Source organism: Mobula hypostoma, chromosome 11, assembly GCF_963921235.1.
Source record: "Mobula hypostoma chromosome 11, sMobHyp1.1, whole genome shotgun sequence".
Classification (NCBI taxonomy): Eukaryota; Metazoa; Chordata; class Chondrichthyes; order Myliobatiformes; family Myliobatidae; genus Mobula; species Mobula hypostoma.
This window is the reverse complement of record NC_086107.1, coordinates 26,186,820-26,205,448: the sequence shown is the minus strand read 5'-3', so window position 1 is coordinate 26,205,448 and position 18,629 is coordinate 26,186,820. Positions and strand designations below refer to the sequence as shown.

General features: G+C 37.9%; 2 protein-coding genes across 3 annotated transcripts in view; one reads left to right on the top strand and one right to left on the bottom strand.

The window, feature by feature from the left end:
- Positions 1-11,481, top strand: part of LOC134354252 (homeobox protein aristaless-like 4) — a 40,698-nt gene extending 29,217 nt beyond the window's left edge. Inside the window, exon 4 of the mRNA XM_063063153.1 lies at positions 9,699-11,481. Within this exon, the coding sequence (XP_062919223.1) occupies positions 9,699-10,022 (324 nt within the window). The 3' untranslated portion in view covers positions 10,023-11,481. The remainder of the gene's footprint in view (positions 1-9,698) is intronic.
- Positions 11,482-14,082: 2,601 nt separating this feature from the next.
- The window catches only part of ext2 (exostosin glycosyltransferase 2), a 165,667-nt gene continuing 161,120 nt past the window's right edge, over positions 14,083-18,629 (bottom strand). Inside the window, exon 15 of one of the 2 annotated variants that reach the window (XM_063061770.1) lies at positions 14,083-18,376. In XM_063061770.1, coding sequence (XP_062917840.1) covers positions 18,238-18,376 — 139 coding nt within the window. In that variant the 3' untranslated portion in view covers positions 14,083-18,237. The remainder of the gene's footprint in view (positions 18,377-18,629) is intronic. The other variant, XM_063061769.1, reaches the window with a different exon arrangement.

Here is an 18,629-nt window from a genome sequence, read left to right as displayed (position 1 = left end):
AAATATTTGGGAAATTTGAACAAAAATTAACATTATTGTTAAAATCAAATTTACCTTGAGTAAATCATTCAAATGCTTGCAGGAAATTATTACCAAAGAAATACCTAGAGCTATTTGTGCTAGATAATCACTACACATTGATTTTGAGCAGCATTTTTAAAAAACCAGGTGAAGAATATTTCACTAGCTTGATCTGAACACTGGAGGTTTCCAAAAGTAAAACAGAATCAAAAGACCAGTGGAGTAGATTTGTGAAGTGAGACCTAGACAACGGGGAATATGATTTTATATTTAAAGGGTGGTGACTCTCAACCCTAGCAACTTGCACTTAATCCTAATTTCCGGCACTTTTTTTGGAATTTGTAACCAATTTCCTTCAATATTCCAAAGTTGAGCAAGTTGACAGATTAATTAGCCAATGTAAACTGCTTTGTGTATGCAGGGGAGTATTGAAATCTGGGTGTGTGGTGGAGTCAACGGGAATTTGGGTGAATATAATGACAGTTGTGTCAATGCATGTTCGGTAATCAGTATGGATTTGGAGGGCCAAAGCACCTTTTTTCCTATGCTACGTCAGACTCCATGACACTTCAGATATTACTATAAAACAACAAGACATATTCTCAATGGGTCAGGCAGTATCTATGGAACTGAATAATTAAGAGACTGATGAAGGATTTCAACCCTGATGCGTCCACTGTTTATTCATTCTCATAGTGTTCTTAGGGTATTATCTCTCTTAATCATATTTCCCTCACTAAAAATTTTTCAATTTAAGATTTTGACATCCAATGACAGAAGAAAAAATTGTTTGGAATCAGTTAATGGCTTTGATGCCCGTCAGAAATATCACTCAGTTCAATCTAATGCATTAGAAGCTATCAACCCATAGTAATTAAACTTTTTCCAAGATGTGTATTGACTTGGTTGATAGCAGAGTCTGGGGTTAGCAGAGTTAGAGTAAAGAGTTTTTATTTTGATTAAGGGGCCAACTATTTTATCAAGTTATTTGAGCAGGTTGACTGTCTGACATGCTCATGGTGATAGCATAGGCTATTTTAAAAGTGGCATCAACATTTTGGGTGCAGAATTTAAACAGCAAATCCCAGTTAGATGTCTGAAGCAAGATAAGCTATAGAAGGAATGAATCAAAGAGGGAAATATGGTCCATATTTTCAGATTAAGTTTAAAATCATTTCAATTGAATAAACAGATAAAAATGACCTTAATGGGAATGTTTATATAAGACAGCATTTAAGTAAATGCAAGGATTGAGGGAAAATGGTACGAATTTTAGGTACAATGAACTTACCTTATTGTAAAATGGTCTAAACTGAGATTGATTGGAAATGCTATTAAAATGTCTATAGGAACTTTATTTTTCCAGTGAGGTAGATAATTATAAAATACATTATAATTTAGCACATGACTGACACTTAAGAAGGTGACTTGATGCTTTGTCTACAGAATACTCATCTTAATTCATTTAATAAATTGTTTTAAAATAAATTGCTTGAAATAGTTCTATTATACAAGTTGAGAAGCCTATTGAACATCATTATTACTTATACTTACTTTCTACTTTATTGTCGCCAAACAATTGGTACTAGAACGTAAATCATCACAGCGATATTTGATTTTGCACTTCCCACTCCCTGGATTACAAATATTAAATATTAAAAATAGTTAAAATTAGTAAATATTAAACATTTAAATTATAAATCATAAATAGAAAATAGAAAAATGGAAAGTAAGGTAGTGCAAAAAAACTGAGAGGCAGGTCCGGATATTTGGAGGGTACGGCCCAGATCCAGGTCAGGATCCGTTCAGCAGTCTTGTCATAGTTGGAAAGAAGCTGTTCCCAAATCTGGCCGTACGAGTCTTCAAGCTCCTGAGCCTTCTCCCGGAGGGAAGAGGGATGAAAAGTGTGTTGGCTGGGTGGGTCGTGTCCTTCATTATCCTGGCAGCACTGCTCCAACAGCATGCGGTGTAAAGTGAGTCCAAGGATGGAAGATTGGTTTTTGTGATGTGCTGTGTCGTGTTCATGATCTTCTGCAGCTTCTTTCGGTCTTGGACAGGACAGCTTCCATACCAGGTTGTGATGCACCCTAGAAGAATGCTTTCTACGGTGCATCTATAAAAAGTAGTGAGAGTTTTAGGGGACAGGCCAAATTTCTTTAGTTTTCTCAGGAAGTAAAGGCGCTGGTGGGCCTTCTTGGAAGTGAACTCTGCTTGGTTGGACCAAGTCAAGTCATTTGTGATACTGACCCCGAGGAAGTTAAAGCTTTTGACCTGTTCCACTTGCACACCACTGATGTAAATTGGGTCATACGGTCCGCTACTCCTTCTGAAGTCAACAACCAATTCCTTCATCTTGCTGATGTTGAGGGATAAGTTATTGTCTTCGCACCATGCCACAAGGTTCTTAATTTCCTCTCTGTACTCAAACTCATCATTACCCGAGATACGGCCTACAATTGTTGTGTCATCAGCAAACTTATATATTGGGTTCAATGGAAACTTGGCTACACAATCATGGGTGTACAGTGAGTACAGCAGGGGGCTGAGTACACAGCCTCGTGGGGCACCAGTGCTCAGAGTGATTGTAGAGGAGAGCTTGTCCCCTATTTTTACAGCCTGGGTCCTGTCTGTGAGGAAGTTGAAGATCCAGCTGCAGATCTGAGTGCTAAGGCCCAGGTTCTGGAGCTTAGGAATCAGTTTATCTGGAATGATGGTATTAAAGGCAGAGCTGTAGTCAATGAAAAGGAGCCTTACATATGCGTCTTTATTCTCCAAGTGTTCTAAGGAGGAATGTAGACCTTCTTAAAACACAAGGGGATTTTAGACTGAAGCAAGGAGCAGCTGAAGATGTCAGCAAACACTCCAGCTAGCTCGCTTGCACAGGCCTGGAGAACCCGTCCTGGGACGCCATCTGGGCCCGTCGCCTTCCTTGGATTTATCTTCAGGAAGGCCCTTCTAACGTCCTCCTCGGTGACGATGAATCTCGATACCACCAGGTCCGGTTCATCCAGAGGGAGCGGGATGCTCCTCTTCTGTTTGAATCTTGCGTAGAATACATTAAGTTTGTCAGGAAGAGAAGCGCCACAGTTATTGATATTCCCAGCCTTTTCTTTGTGCCCAGTGATTTCATTTAGACCCTGCCATAGTCTACTGACATCCTTTTGGTTAGCCTGGGCTTCCAACTTGGCTCGATATTGCCTCTTGGCACCCTTAATGGCTTTCCAGAGTTCACGCCTGGATTCCGTGTAGTGACTGGTATCCCCGGACCTAAAGCTGCAGCTCTAGCATTTAAAAGGGATTTGACCTCATAATTCATCCAAGGTTTCCAGTTAGGGAATACCTGGATCGTCTTGAGAGACACAGTCCTCCGTGCATTTCCAAATAAAGTCCGTGACAGCTGAGGCATACTCATCGAGGTTAGTTGCCGAGACCTTGAATACTAACCAGTCCACCTATTCAAAGCAGTCATGGAGGACCTCATTTGTTTCCCCCGTCCAACGTGACACCACTTTTGACACCGTGACCTCCTGCTTCAGTTTCTGTTTGTAAGCCGAGAAGAGGAGTACGGCCTGATGGTCTGATTTTCAGAAGTGAGGTTGTGGGACGGAACAGTAGGCATCCTTAACTGCTGTGTACCAGTGGTCAAGTATATTCGGGCCTCTAGTGGGGCAAAAGACATGTTGGTATAACTTTGGCAGTGCCTTTCTGAGGTTGGCCTGGTTAAAGTCCCCGGCTGTAATGAGCAAAGCCTCCGGATACCTGGTCTCAAGTTCACTGATGTTGGCATACAGTATGTTCAGAGCACACTCCACATCTGCCTGGGAGGAATGTAGACTGCTGTCAGTATGACTGAGGTGAATTCCCGTGGCAGATAGTAGGGATGACACATCACCGACAGGTGTTCCAGGTCCGGGCTGCAGGAGCTTGTCAGTGCCACTGTGTCTGAGCACCACGCAGTGTTGATCAGTAGGCAGACACCATCTCCCCTCGTCTTGCCCAATGACGCCGTGCGGTCCATCCGATGGGTCGAAAATCCCTCCGGTCGGATGGCACAGCTGGGGGTGGCAGGGGAGAGCCAGGTCTCAGTGAAACAGAATACACAGCAGTTCTGCATCTCCCTGCAGTAGGTGAGTCCTCCTTTAAGATCATCCACCTTATTCTATATTGCTTGCACATTTGCTAGTAGGATGGTGGGCACAGGGACCCTGAAGCCCCTCAACTTCAATCCGACCAGCAGCCCAGCTCTTTCTCCACGCTTCCTTGGTAAGTAGTGCATCTTTCCAGGTTTCCATCAATGCAGTGTGTCGTTGTCAGCTCTTTAATGTTGGTGGACGCATCCCACGGGAATCGATTGGTGGGTCGCGTCGTCGTGTGCTCCGGGTCGGGTCAAGTAATGGGGGAGGCTCTGCTGCCACTTCCAGCTGCCGGGGCCCGGGCTGTCGATTGGGTGGTGCCCCAAAGCCGACACTTAATTACCTCACTGATATACAAATTAATTCACTGATTAGTTATGTGAAGTCAATCTCTTTGAGATTATCATCCACTGTAGAGAATGGGAATATTGCATTTAGTCAGCAATGTACTGTATAATTAAGAGGAAGAGCATCTAAGAAATGTAACTAACCCTTACTTTCTTCTTAACCAAATTAATATCTCCAAGGTCAAAGATCACACAGGGAAAAAATATGGCATAGTCAGTTGAAATCAACTTCTGACTATGCCTTTTTTTTTCCTTTGTGTACCATACCCAAAATGTGTTACTGCTCTACCTCAGTCTCAGTTCCTTTACAGACCCTACTATTAAACAATAATGACGAAGGCATTATTTCTGGTAAAACTTCAATTTTATAACCTATGAAAATTTTTGCTTTAATAAGTATTTTTAATAAAATAATTTTATTTACTTTGGTGGTGACCCCATGACCAGTGGAGTGTATTCTAATAAACTAAAACAATTGTGGGTTTTACTACTGTAGAAAGGTCAGTTATCAGCATTTGTAACCATAACACTGAAACTGATAGCAACTTGAGTATTTCCACATGCAGTTTAATACAGAAACCACTTATGTCATTGTCAGTACTTTAGCCTCTCTCTAAAGGTTTAGAATTAGATTTAAAGGAAATCTTTGAGACTTGTTATTTCAGCTAGAATGAACATGCCTTGTTGTAAATAGTTTGAAGATAACTTGTTTTTGTTGGAGGTCCATTTGAATTAACAATTGCTAACCCACAATTTCTAGGTTTTTTTTTCTGTAAACAATGGCTTTCATGTACAAATGTAAAGAATTTAAGTAAAGACTATTATTCTACTCCTAAACAAAATCAAATGCTATGTTCATCTTATTTGTTGTAATCTTTACTTTGAATGTGCGGTGCTTTAAATACGAGCTTAAAGTTGTACTTTTTTTCCCGCATGGTTTTTGCAGATAGGAATTTCTTCAATGTGGTTGAGTGTTTAGACAGCTTGATATCAGAGCTGCTGAAGCAAGTGTTATCTTCAACCAACACACAGCAGCAACTAATGCCAGGGAAGAAAATCCATGCCCAATAGATTACTGGATCCTTCTGGGCAGCTCTTATTCGGGTCAGATGATAACTTCACTGACCAGGCATTACTTTACCTTTTCCTTGAATAGTAGGGGCATTTGCAATTGAGTAATATGGAAAGTCTGATCATATGATCATTGAGGTAAAAGCTGTATTTTTTGAAAGGAAGTTGTATATGAAAGTATGTAGAACAATAGAAATAAACTGGGACTAGGGGTGAATGTTGGAAGCATTAATTTGAGATGCTGTTGATATTTTGAGTTTCCAGCATTCAGAGAATGTTGGAAATTCTCCAACAGTATTAATGGAAAAAAAAAACAGATAATATTTTAGGTTGATGACATTTCTTGTGACCGGTTGTGGTAAAAGGTCACTAATCTAATAATGAGCCAGTTCTTATGCCAGCACCAACATCATGATATCTCTGCTGCAATCTTGGTTTCCAATATGATGGTGTACCAAGATGGCTTTGTCCTCATGGAGTTCAATGGGCCTGAGCCTGTGCCTGTGCAGAATTAATAGACTTCCCATATGCAAATTTTTAAAATACAACTTTTTCTCCCACATATATACAAGGTTCATATTGAATGATTGTGATATAATAAAAATGACATTAGTAAACTGGTCCTCACTGGCTTTCACTTGTGTTTAGAATGTAGAAAGCTGTCTATGATGAGATAGCCCCTACGCTCAACTCTATCACACCACTATGCTGGAAGCCAGGTTTTCCACAGAAGACCAAGCCTGGTGATGCATTGAACTTAATAGCATAGGAAAAGGCAGGGCAATAGAAAACTTGTTGCCTTATTGTTCTGTCTCTACAGATGCTTCTTGACTGACTGATTTTTTCCAGATTTTGTGTTTTTCTTTCAAAATAGACAATCTGAGTAAAGAAACATTACTGCAAATGAAGCCACATCTCTAGTCTTCAAGCAGTATCCAGATCCTATTGCCTATGCCCATGCTGGATCTTTCGTTTTCCTCTTCGCCTTAACAGAAAGTCCTTTTGTTCAGATTGCAAGGGGCAGATATAATAATTCACATACTTCCACATCAGGTTAAATTGCTAGTAACTCACACATTGTGCATTTATCAATAGGTGTTGATTTACAGGAGAAATAAATTAGGCATCTTAGAATACCTTTAGAGCCAGGGGTGGCAAAGATGGCATGTGCAAAAATTTTGTTTGCATGCGGTATACAGCGCCAATGCTTGATTCTATACTTATGAAAATGGGGCTCATAATACAAAGATATGTTATAATTATCTTTATTGACAAATGAAGCAGCGATTGATTCTTTTACAACTCAAGAGCAATGAACTGTTTTCACAAGTCTCGTACCAGCTTGGTGCCATCTAGATAGCTGGGAAAACATATGATGTTGGATGATACATTTTGAAATCTGCACAGAGCTAGTGTACCATCAGTATTTGGATAGTAAATGGTTGGGCCAGTTGCCATTGGCTTTGTTCTCATCTTTTTTCTGTTGTTTGTGAATGAACACTGGATATTCAGTGATAATAATAGTAAATACTGATTGTAGTTCAGCTCCTTCATGCATATTCATGTAAGTCATTGTTTTGAATGATGAACTTGGTCAAGTCTAATTATAGGAGTAGACCTACTGATAAAACTAGTGCTGTGTGCATAGCTCCCAAAACCAAATACAAGCCGGATATAAAATATTTGCCATCGTTAGAACATAGAACGTAGAATAGTACAGCACAGTACAGGCCCTTCGGCCCACAATGTTGTGCCGACCCTTAAACCCTGCCTCCCATATAACACCCCCCACCTTAAATTCCTCCATATACCTGTCTAGCAGTCTCTTAAATTTCACTAATGTATCTGCTTCCACCACTGACTCAGGCAGTGCATTCCACACACCAACCACTCTGTCAGTAAAAAACCTTCCTCTAATATCCCCCTTGAACTTCCCACCCCAGTGCAGCAACAAAAGTCTTACTGAGAGTAAAGTATTTATTTTCTTTTCCTTGACCTTTTATGAACATGTACCAAAGCTTACAACTTTAAGTTCACATACCTCTCAAGGCCATTCAGCCCATTTTCTCCACCATTCAATGATGGCTGATCTATTTTCCCTCTCAACCCCATTCTCCTGCATCCACCCTGTAACCTTTGATGCCCTTAATAATCAAGAACCAATCAACTTCTGCTTTAAAAATACCCAATGGCTCGGCCTCCGTAGACAACGGTAGCAATTAATTCCAGAGATACACCTCCTCTGGCTTAAGAAATTCCTCTCCATTCCTGTTCTACAGGGCTTTCCTTCTACTCTGAGGCCCTTTTGGTCTCAGACTCTCCCACTAATAGAAATCTCCTCTCCACATGCTCTGTATCTAGGCCTTTCAAACCTGTAGGGAGTGTCAATGGTGATAAAGGCTCTCACAGTCCGAAATGTTGACTATTTATTCCTCTCCATAGATGATGCCTGAGCTGCTTAGCTCCTCCACCATGTTTGTATGATCCTCTGGATTTCCAACATCTGCAGAATCTCTCGTGATATCTTTTTAAAAATGATTAAATAATTAAATATTTATAAAGGACCAAATAATTAATTCAAACACATTCATTAACTAAATAATGAAGTGTTTAAAAGAAACATTTAGAACAGCTAGGTTACAACGTTAAATTATTATGGTTTGCCTCCAAAATGAAAGCAAGGGAATTAAGATAGAGCCATGATCTAATTAAATGAATGATCTCATGAAGCTGAATAGATTTACTCCTAATTTGTCACCCACACCGGCATTTTCCAAAGCTTGTTGTATAAAACCAGCACATTTGCCCATGTAACTGCCTCTTCTTCATTACATACAAACTGCTTTTTTTTTTCTGATTAGAATACCAAAGCAAATTTCTGTTCATAAAGTCCACAACCTTTTGTTCAGGAAAGCTAAATTACATAGGGGTTTATAGCAGTATCACTTAACTCTTGGGCCATAAAATGAAACTAGACAAGATTATGAAAAAATAGCACTCTTCTCTGCTAGTTTCTCTTAAGAAATTTCTATAAATTATAACGATTTGACATTATGTAATAATATTTAATAAAACACAAACTGGTACAGGTTACGAAACATTAATTAACATAGAAGCTTGTATTTATATAGTCCTTTCACATTTGTTTTAAAACATTTCAAAGTGCTTTACAGTCAATTAAGTAATATGACCAGTCACTGTTGCAGAATTGGGGTAGAAAGAAACAACATGCTCCATTATACTGACCAAGTACTGAAGAAAGTGAAATGAAGGCAATTATTATTCTGCCAAATTGAAAAACTTCAGGCATTTGCACATACGCAATTTAATGCATAATTAGAGTATTTACTGTCAGTAGTAACTTGTTACTTCAGGGTACGTTGTTGAGTCAGTGAATATTGCAGTCAGCAAGTTGACGTTGCAGTAACCACCGAAAAAGGTGATCAAGTTGAATGAAATATTGCAGAGTTTAAACTAAGCTACTGTTGGCAGAACTACCCAGCCCAGAAAAACTAATTTTCTGCATGAAATCTACTCCTTTCAGAATAATGGATTTGAATTTTTTGTCTACTTTAATGATTTTCCATTAACTTTATATCATTTAAGATTATATTACATTGGCAGTCTTTATCAGCTTCTGATCAAAATGCATTAAAAGATAAAAATTATAACTTTTTACTTATTTCTTTGATGACTATCAGAATTCTTCAGTCAGATTGTCATCTTATTCGCCCTAATATTATCACTCTCTCTGGACATGACAAAAGCTACAGAAGTACCAGATCCACATCTGCAAAACAGATATCCAGGCTATGAGGTCTGCTGAGTCTTTGTTGGTAGGGTTATTTGAGAGATAGAGTGGCATCTGATCTCTTATTGCAGACTACAAGCTGTATATTTAGGACATCACCTGTCCTTCAAAACAATGTTAAAAGCTCAGAAGGATTCAGCATTTTTGAACACTAAGATATTAACCAGTGAATTGCTCCTTTGTTGTCAAAATATTACACAAACATTCATACCAATAAGATCTTGACAAATGAAATTAAATTCAAAAATCAAAATAATTATTAAAATACTTATGTAATATTCAAATTAACACTTGGTCTGTTCATTTCCCTTTCAGATTCAAAATCCATCTTGGATTGGTAACAATGGTGCCTCCTCTCCAGTGCCAGCCTGTGTTGTGCCCTGTGAAACAGTAACATCTTGCATGTCCCCACATGCACACGCACATGCTCCAGCTGGGGTATCCGACTTCCTGGGTGTTTCTGCCCCTGGCAGCCATGTGGGACAGGCACATATGGGTGGTCTCTTTGGCACCGCTGGGCTTGGGGCCGCTATTAACACATTTGACATCAGTAATGAACCAGATCGAAAGTCATCCAGCATTGCAGCCCTAAGAATGAAAGCCAAGGAGCACAGTGCTGCAATATCTTGGGCTACATGATTGACTTAATGTTCATATTCAAACACTGAAAATAATACACTATGCTGGACTAAAGACATAAGAGAACATGGAGATTTATATGCAGCACTTTTCCTATTATAGGTTGGTAGGATTAGAAAGGAGGTTTACTTCTATTTAGAAATATTTATATTTTACCTTTTGCTGTACAAGAGCTACCCTGTAAACTATTCAGACAGTTTCATTTGAAAGTGATATCCTAAAGCTTCTAAAAGTATCTATAACAGAAACATTAATTTTGCAATTAGAATTTTAAAAATTTCAAAGGAAATAGCTTTTTGAAGGAAGTTTATCTAAGTACATTCATGGTGAGTATGAAATCAGAAGCACATGTAGAAGGACTATTTTATAAAATAGAGACAAGCAATTAAAATGATTCTCCTGCTTAACTATTCTGATAAGACCTTAACAAGATAAACCATTCAAACAGAACAACCACTGAATCACAAAGTGGGAAATATTGTTTATTCTATATTGAATGAACTAAACTAATTATTAGATTCTGAAATCCTTTACAATTTGTAATTCTTATTAAGTATATCATATTATTCTAATTGAACTTTAAGAAATAGTTTACAAATTGCAAAAGATTTCCATCTTGCCATATAGGTCTAAGTTCCATTTAGGCTAGGAGTCCTTACAGTATATTGGCCGTGACTTCTTTAGATACAAGTTTGTTTCATTTTGATAGAAAATAAAACCAACTGGATATCAAGTTCAAATTATTTGTTAAATTGCTAATTCTGCAAAAAGAACATTTACTTGATTTGTAAACATTAAAAAAACCCTATGTGACTAGTCCTAGGCACTGACCTATAGTAGAAACAGTAGTTTAAGATCTTGCAAAGTTTACACAATTTAAAAACAAAAGACAAGAAAACGTCTTACAAATAAACAAAAATGTTTTATTGTGTACTGTGCTAATATACCAAAAGTGAAATGTTATAGTTTTAAATGTAATTATCTTTTGCAACATTCACGCCCATTGCTATTACTTATACTACTGAAGCAGAAGGTTGAAGTTCAGAGTAATATATCTGTTTGGGTGTGTTGTGTACTTTTGCTGAAATAAAGTCTTGAGACTATTACTGTTATAATTTGTTGTAAAATATTTTAACCTTGTAAACTCCTTTAGCTTTAATTGCCTTGTTTTAAATATAATAGTAGCAAAGGGTGCAGTTAGATTACATTCAATAAAAAGTGTTACTGCATCCGAAGTAGTGTTTATCATTACTGTGAGAATTTAGCAAACTCATAATTTGCCTGTGTTATATTGGTTTATGAATAAGTTATTGCACTTGGAACCATGTTTTGCATATGTAATTTCTTAGGAAACTGTAAGAGTGGGTCAGGGTGGTGTGTGTTGTTGTGACAGGTATAATCAATAACCCAATAAAAAGAAGTCTTTTTCCTACTGAAAAGAAATGTCTTTTTTCCAGCAAGGAATGGTGTTGAAATGTGTTAATGATAGCTAAGTTCCCACATTAATTGGACTGGACAAAAATACCAACATTGCCCTTCTGATCTGCTGACAGAGTATACAGCGGATTACAGAACTTGTGTTAACAACAGGTGTCAGGGGATTTACAAAGGTAACACTGAATGCAGTCAATTTATAAAAACAGGCCATCTCCAAAGAAAGTTAAATATAGAAACTACCATCTACTAATATTTCTTTAACTTTTCTTCACTTAAAAAAAAATTGAAAGAATTGATGTCCAATAATTAATGTAATAGTGATTCAAATTTGGCAAAAAAATACACAAGAATTAAATGCAATTGTCTATCATTCACCTTTTATAAACAAACTGATATCACAATTTCTTTTGAAAGTATCTAACTTCAAGCAACAATTTGACTGGCACCCATTCCTCACCTTTCAGAATCATCCATAGATGAAGGTAGAGTAGTAGACTTAGTGTATATGGATTCGGAAGGTCGAGCAGTAGATGTAGTGTATATGAATTTCAGCAAGACATTTGACAAGGTACCCCATGCGAGGCTTATTGAGAAAGTAAGGAGGCATGGGATCCATGGGGACCTTGCCTTATGAATCCAGAATAGGTGCCTCAGGGATCTATTCTGGGACCCCTTCTCTTTGTGATTTTTATAAATGACTTGGATGAGGAAGTGCAGGGATAGGTTAGTAAATTTGCTGATGACACAAAGGTTGGGGGTATTGTGGATAGTGTGGAGGGCTGTCAGAGGTTACTGTGGGACTGACAGGATGCAAAACTGGGCTGAGATGTGGCGGATGGAGTTCAACCCAGATAAGTGTGAGGTGGTTCATCTTGGTAAGTCAAATTGGATGGCAGAATATAGTATTCAAGGTAAGACTCTTGGCAGTGTGGAGGATCAGAGGGATCTTGGGGTCCGAGTCCATAGGATACTCAAAGCTGGCGCAGGTTGACTCTGTGGTTAAGGCAGCATATGGTGCATTGTCCTTCATCAACTTTGGGATTGAGTTTAAGAGTCAAGAGGTAATGTTACAGCTATATAGGACACTGGCCAGACCGCACCTGGAGTACTGTCCTCAGCTCTGGTCACCTCACTACAGAAAAGATGTGGAAACTATAGAAGGGGTGCAGAGGAGATTTATGAGGATGTTGCCTGGATTGGGGAGCATGCCTTATGAGCATAGGTTGAGTGAACTCCGCCTTTTCTCCTTGGAGCGGCGGGGAATGAGAGGTGACCTGATAGAGGTGTATAAGATGATGAGAGACATTGATCGTGTGGATAGTCAGTGGCTTTTTCCCAGGGCTGAAATGGCTAATACGAGAGGGCACAGTTTTAAGGTGCTTGGAAGTAGGTACAGAGGAGATGTCAGGGGTAAATTGTTGTTGTTGTGTTTTTATTTTATTTTTTTTTTAAACGCAGAAAATGGTGAAAGTGTGGAATAGGCTGCCAGCGACGGTGGTGGAGGCAGATATGATAGGGTCTTTTTAAAGAGACTCCTGGATAGGTATATGGAGCTTAGAAAAATAGAGGACTATGGGTAACCGTGGGTAATTTCTGAAGTAAGTACATGTTTGGCACAGCATTGTGGACCGAAGGGCCTGTATTTTGCTGTAGGTTTTCTATGTTTCTATTACTGGCAGACCGTTACTGCAATCCCCAGCTATGAGGAAATAGCCCCACTGCCTTGTGGGCAGCCTCGGAAGGGCTGAAGGCTATGGGAGTAAACCCAGACAGAAAATCCGAAATGGAGCTCCTAAGGTGGCTGGACATCACTGAACATTCTTCCTGCATCAAAGCTGATGCCAAATACATTGCAAACACGAGGAAATCTGCAGGTGCTGGAATTTCAAGCAAAACACACAAAAAGTGCTGGTGAACGCAGCAGGCCAGGCAGGCCTGACAGGCCTGACGAAGGGTCTCGGCCTGAAATGTTGACTGTACCTCTTCCTATAAATGCTGCTTGGCCTGCTGCGTTCACCAGCATTTTTTGTGTGTGTTGCCAAATATATTGTTTCGCTTTCCTTTGGACTGCACTGGTGAGGCTGAGAGGGGTATCTTGACGACTGAGCATCCCAAGATCTCCATACTTTCCCCTCAGGCTTATGCCCTGGAGAGGTCACTCCAGTGCTGCTGTTTGCAGCGACAGAACTGACTGACCCACAGCGCACACTGTATTTCCATTGTCCTGTGAGATAGATGGATGCTATCATCATCATTACTGCAAGGCGCATCATCTCCAAAAACAATCCAACTACTCATCAAGGCTTTTCTGATAGCATCTACCAACTTTCACCAAACATAAGGACAAGATGAGCAATGGGATGAGAAGATTACCAACGCCTTGTAGTTGCTCAAAGAATCATATTATCTCAACAATTAACTACATTGCTGTTTCATCATTGTCCATTGGTCAAAATCCTGGATCTCCCAACATCACTGCATTACAGGAGCACTTTCACCACGTTTTACACTGTAGCGGCAGCTGTCTATTGGAATAATTAGAGATGTGTAATAAAGGCTAGCCTTACCAGTGATGCCCACATCCTACCAATGGATAAGAGAAGACATTAAATTTGTTACCGCCTTGTTAATTTTGTTAAATGCATTTATTAGCTGGTGTACTTATCACAGGACTAACAATAACCGATGGTAATAGCAAATCAATTTATTTAAATGATTCACAGCTGTTCACCCAAAGAATATTAGACAGTTCTATTGTCTGTGAAACAGACATCAGTAATTTATTGTGTACAGAGAAGAATCACAAGTAATTAAGTACAATAAAATCACAATGACACTTGACAAAAAATAAGTAATAAAATACAAACTCAAAGAACAGGGGACAATATAGGAAATAATTTTATCATTTATGATTATACAAACCTTAGAGAAAGATCAACAATGCCAATGAATAGTTTATAGTTGTGGAGATTCAATGCATAATTTTAGGACTTTACGAGGTTCAAGCTCTTAATACATTCATTCAATTTCAAAGAAGAGCATCTAATATATGATAGAGTGTGTAAATAGTTAATAAGCCCCTTGATTATTGTCGTCCACATCTTCTTATTGAACAAAAATATTCATGAGTTGACTTTGTTTGCTTTCATGACACAGGAGAACATTCTACAGCCTCCCAAGTTTACCATTCCTGGCAAGTGGCAGGACCAGTTGCACATTCCACATTGGTAACCTCATTAATATTTCTATCTGAACATGGGATTACATCAATTCTTCACCTATTAGATCAGAAGAGAAGGGCCAATAGACCAACCTTAGTTTATTTCTAACAAAAGCCTATTTTTTTTTAATCCCTCCACAATTGCATCCGAAAATGGTATGCTATGTTTTTAAATAGTGAGAAATGTTATCAGTGGTACATTTCCCTTATATTTGTTTGAGTCAATGCCTCTAGCATTGGAGCTGTGTCACCCTGCCTTATACCTATTAAGTTCACAAACACTAGTTTTCTAGTTAGCAACTCTGGTTTTAAATGGCGAACGTTGCATACTTTTAACATTGTGATATTTTAAACACTTAAGGCCATAATTTAGATATGCAATGAATTTGCTGCAAAAGTTTAGACATCTGTTTTTAATAAGATATCTAGATACCATACTAATTCAAAATTTGATATTCTTTCCATTAATACATAATCTTCTAGTATTTAGAACTCCTTTTCCTTTCTAGCCTTAAGATGTCAACTCTTACTTGTACCAACTGGCTTTCAAAACAAGAGCTAACTATCAGCTTTTTATGTTTAAATATGGCTGAGAGCCAAAAGACTATTGAAACAGGGTATGCTTCACTGAAAATTCCACAAATACTCTTTCAAGCAGAAATCAGAAGGACTGGGAGCCCTGGCTGATATTCCTTTATATTGTCTGGATCAAATGCAATCTGATGTGGGATAAAAATCAGTAAATATTAAACAAAATTAAACTGCAACAAATTGTGGTATACTAATTGGTAACCTATTGTATCATTTAAAGTGTAGCAATATACAGCATATATATTAACTACTGATATGGATTGAATGTGTATACAGTACCTGGAGTTGGGATTCTATAGTTTCCTTGTCTTTGTGATATAATCCATCAGTCAGATAAATAAGGGTATTCCAAGGATGTAAACCAAAGTATGAATTTATATGTGCTGTGAAAAATTTCACTGAAAAGCTGCTATAGTTGTTTAATAGACTTCAGAGAGAGAAACAACGATGGTCAAATACAGTTCAAGTTGATTTTCGTGACACAAAAAAACCCACTTAAAACCAGATTCTAACAATTTACATTTGGTAAGAAAAAGGCAATTTTCACTAACATTCTGGGTTTAATTCCTACAAGTGAAAGTAGATTTGTCATCACAAAACCTGTAAACAACAGCAGCAACTTAGTAAATATTTGCATCTCCTAGTCAACATTTCACCTTCAACTAGTCATAGAGCACTGCAGCCCTTTGGGTCATCTAGTCTCTGCTGGCCTGGTCTTCTGCCTAGCCTCATCTATCTGAACCCAGACCATAGCCCTCTATGCCTCTCCCATCCACGTACCTATCCATCTAAAGCACATTGAAAGTTAGGTAGTGGAAAATGGGAGCTGCTTTTGATTATATATCACTTTAGCTCAAAAATAATTTCTGTATTTAAGTACACTGATGTGAGGAGATTCATAAATACAAGTTCTTTTTTCTCTACTGCAAAGGATGTAACTGAGTAAGATTTACCAAAATGTTTTAAAATTCACTGGTAAATTTTAGCAGACACCATTAATTCCTCTTGCACTGTCAGAAAATAGATTTATTATAAACTCATAATGCAGGTGTATTAATGCTAATCACTGACAGTGGGATAGCATCACCAACTAAAGTTACCTGATCTAGGAATAACATTTACACAGACAGTATGCAAAATATCTATATTTTGGCCCTTGTAATTCATGGTACTGATGGTATTGTTTTGACATTATTTTCAATTCATTAATCATTGCCAAAGTATTATGATTATCAAAGTATTGATATTATGCATCAACAGGTCACAATAAACAAGGAAAATAAAACTTATGGCTTAATAGCTGGATCACAGCAAAGAAACTATTGCAGAGAAGATAACTGGGACAGGATTTTGTGATGTTAAAATTGAATATGGCAGCTGTTGGAAAATATTTCAGTATAAATGGCTCCACAAATCAGGAACATACTTGGTTTCTCTCAATGATAGCTATAACTGGCATCAATTAAATATATCTAAGCAGACTGTTGTTCAACAGGCAGCCCTTTGGAAGGAAACAAATGTGCAAAACGCTGCACCAGTTTAAAGCAGCTAGGTGCCTGTATTATCTCAGGAAGATTTGATTACATCAAATGAATCAATGGAACTCTAGAAGTTGCCAAATCCCTCATTTGATGAATGACAGAGTGTAATATAAATCATGAGTTCTAATACAATGCTTTTGAGTGTGCTGCTGGATTCACTCTGCAATAATCTTATGCACTGCCTAATGAACAACTTCAAGACCACCAACTTATTAATACCAGTAGCAAGGAGAAGCATTTTACATGGAATTCCTAGGATTCTTGTAAGTTCCTAATTCTTTTGCATCTGGATAGGAACCAGTCATGCATCACCCTTACATATAGAATTGCAAGATTTTGGTTGAAATCTTAACTATCAGTGCATCTTTATTGTATAAACATTGTTCAACAAAACTGTTTTTTTAAAAAATATATCCAGTATATTTCCCCACCTCAAGGCAATGATTCCTGCAGGAATTTGACTGCAGAGGTGGTGTAGACACTCAATTCCTGTAATTACTAGAAGGATATCGGGCTTGTTTAGTGTGAAATAATGTAGAAAGGAAGCATCAATCATACCCTTAACTCAAAGTCTAACAGCCTGGATATGCCAACAAGGTTTTCTGGATGGTGATCTGATACTTAAGCACCAATCTTAAGTGTTCTCTTTCTCTCTATTCACCAGTACACTGTAAATATTGGGGAAACTCTTCATCTTCTCTGGGAAGTCATCCTTGTACATTACAGGGCCTTCTCAGGACATCAATGCCTCCCAATGCCAGCTATCTGTTTCCCTGCCTTTCTTGTCAAGATCAGCCTCTTTCAGCATCATTGTTTGTATATTAAATTCTACAGTTCAAATATAGACTTCAAGATAAGTGGCTATTCTAGACAGTTCAACATGACCAACCTAAAAAGATGTCATATTTCTACAAAGGCAAGTTCATTTGAAATATTACTTTGAACTATACATTATGAATAGCTAATCAAGGGCACAGTAAGCTTCTAGTGTTATGCCTGCAACGATGTTAAAATGGAACTTGTCAGTAACATGATCAACACAAACGAGTTTGAGAACAGTTCGACAAATATTTTAATGCCCGAACCAGCAATATTGTGTTATAATAATTAAAAAGCAACTGCATAGTCAAAATGCATTGTGAGTAAACTTGGGTTTTGTTCTTCGCTAGTCATCAAAATATAAAATACACTTTTAATTTAAAAACAGAATCTTTTCTGCCATGTCAATCTAATGTAAATTCATCAACATCCATCATTTTAAAAATACATCAAATGTTGATCTGTAGTTTGTAAATGCTATTACAGCAGGAGATAACTTTAAATTCCTGATCGCCTGGTTTCAAAACATACAGCAGTCAGACCTTATTAAAGCACCTTGTGTCACAAAGCTGCTGTTAATGTGGCCAAGATTTTGATGATTTCCATTTTATAAGCTGCCAATATTAGGAAAACTCTTCAACTTCTCAGGAAAGTCATCCTTGTACAAGACAGGGTCTGCTCGATGCTCCACTACTTTCAGTGGCATGATCCCAAACACAGATGCAAATTTATTGATGCATTCTGACCTGCAATTATATTCCCATGGTGTTAAATATGTACTTAATGATATCTAATAAAGCACTGTCAGAAAAACATCTGCACAACCAGAGGTCATTACAAAGCTGATAGCAATACTAATAAAACTGGGAAATCATCCCTTAAGCTCTTTATGCAGAGTTAAAAACTAAGAAAAGCACAGCAACACTAATGTTTATAAGAAGCTCTAATAAAGCAAATGCTCACAAACTCACAAGTAAATTAAAAAATTTGAGGTCTTCA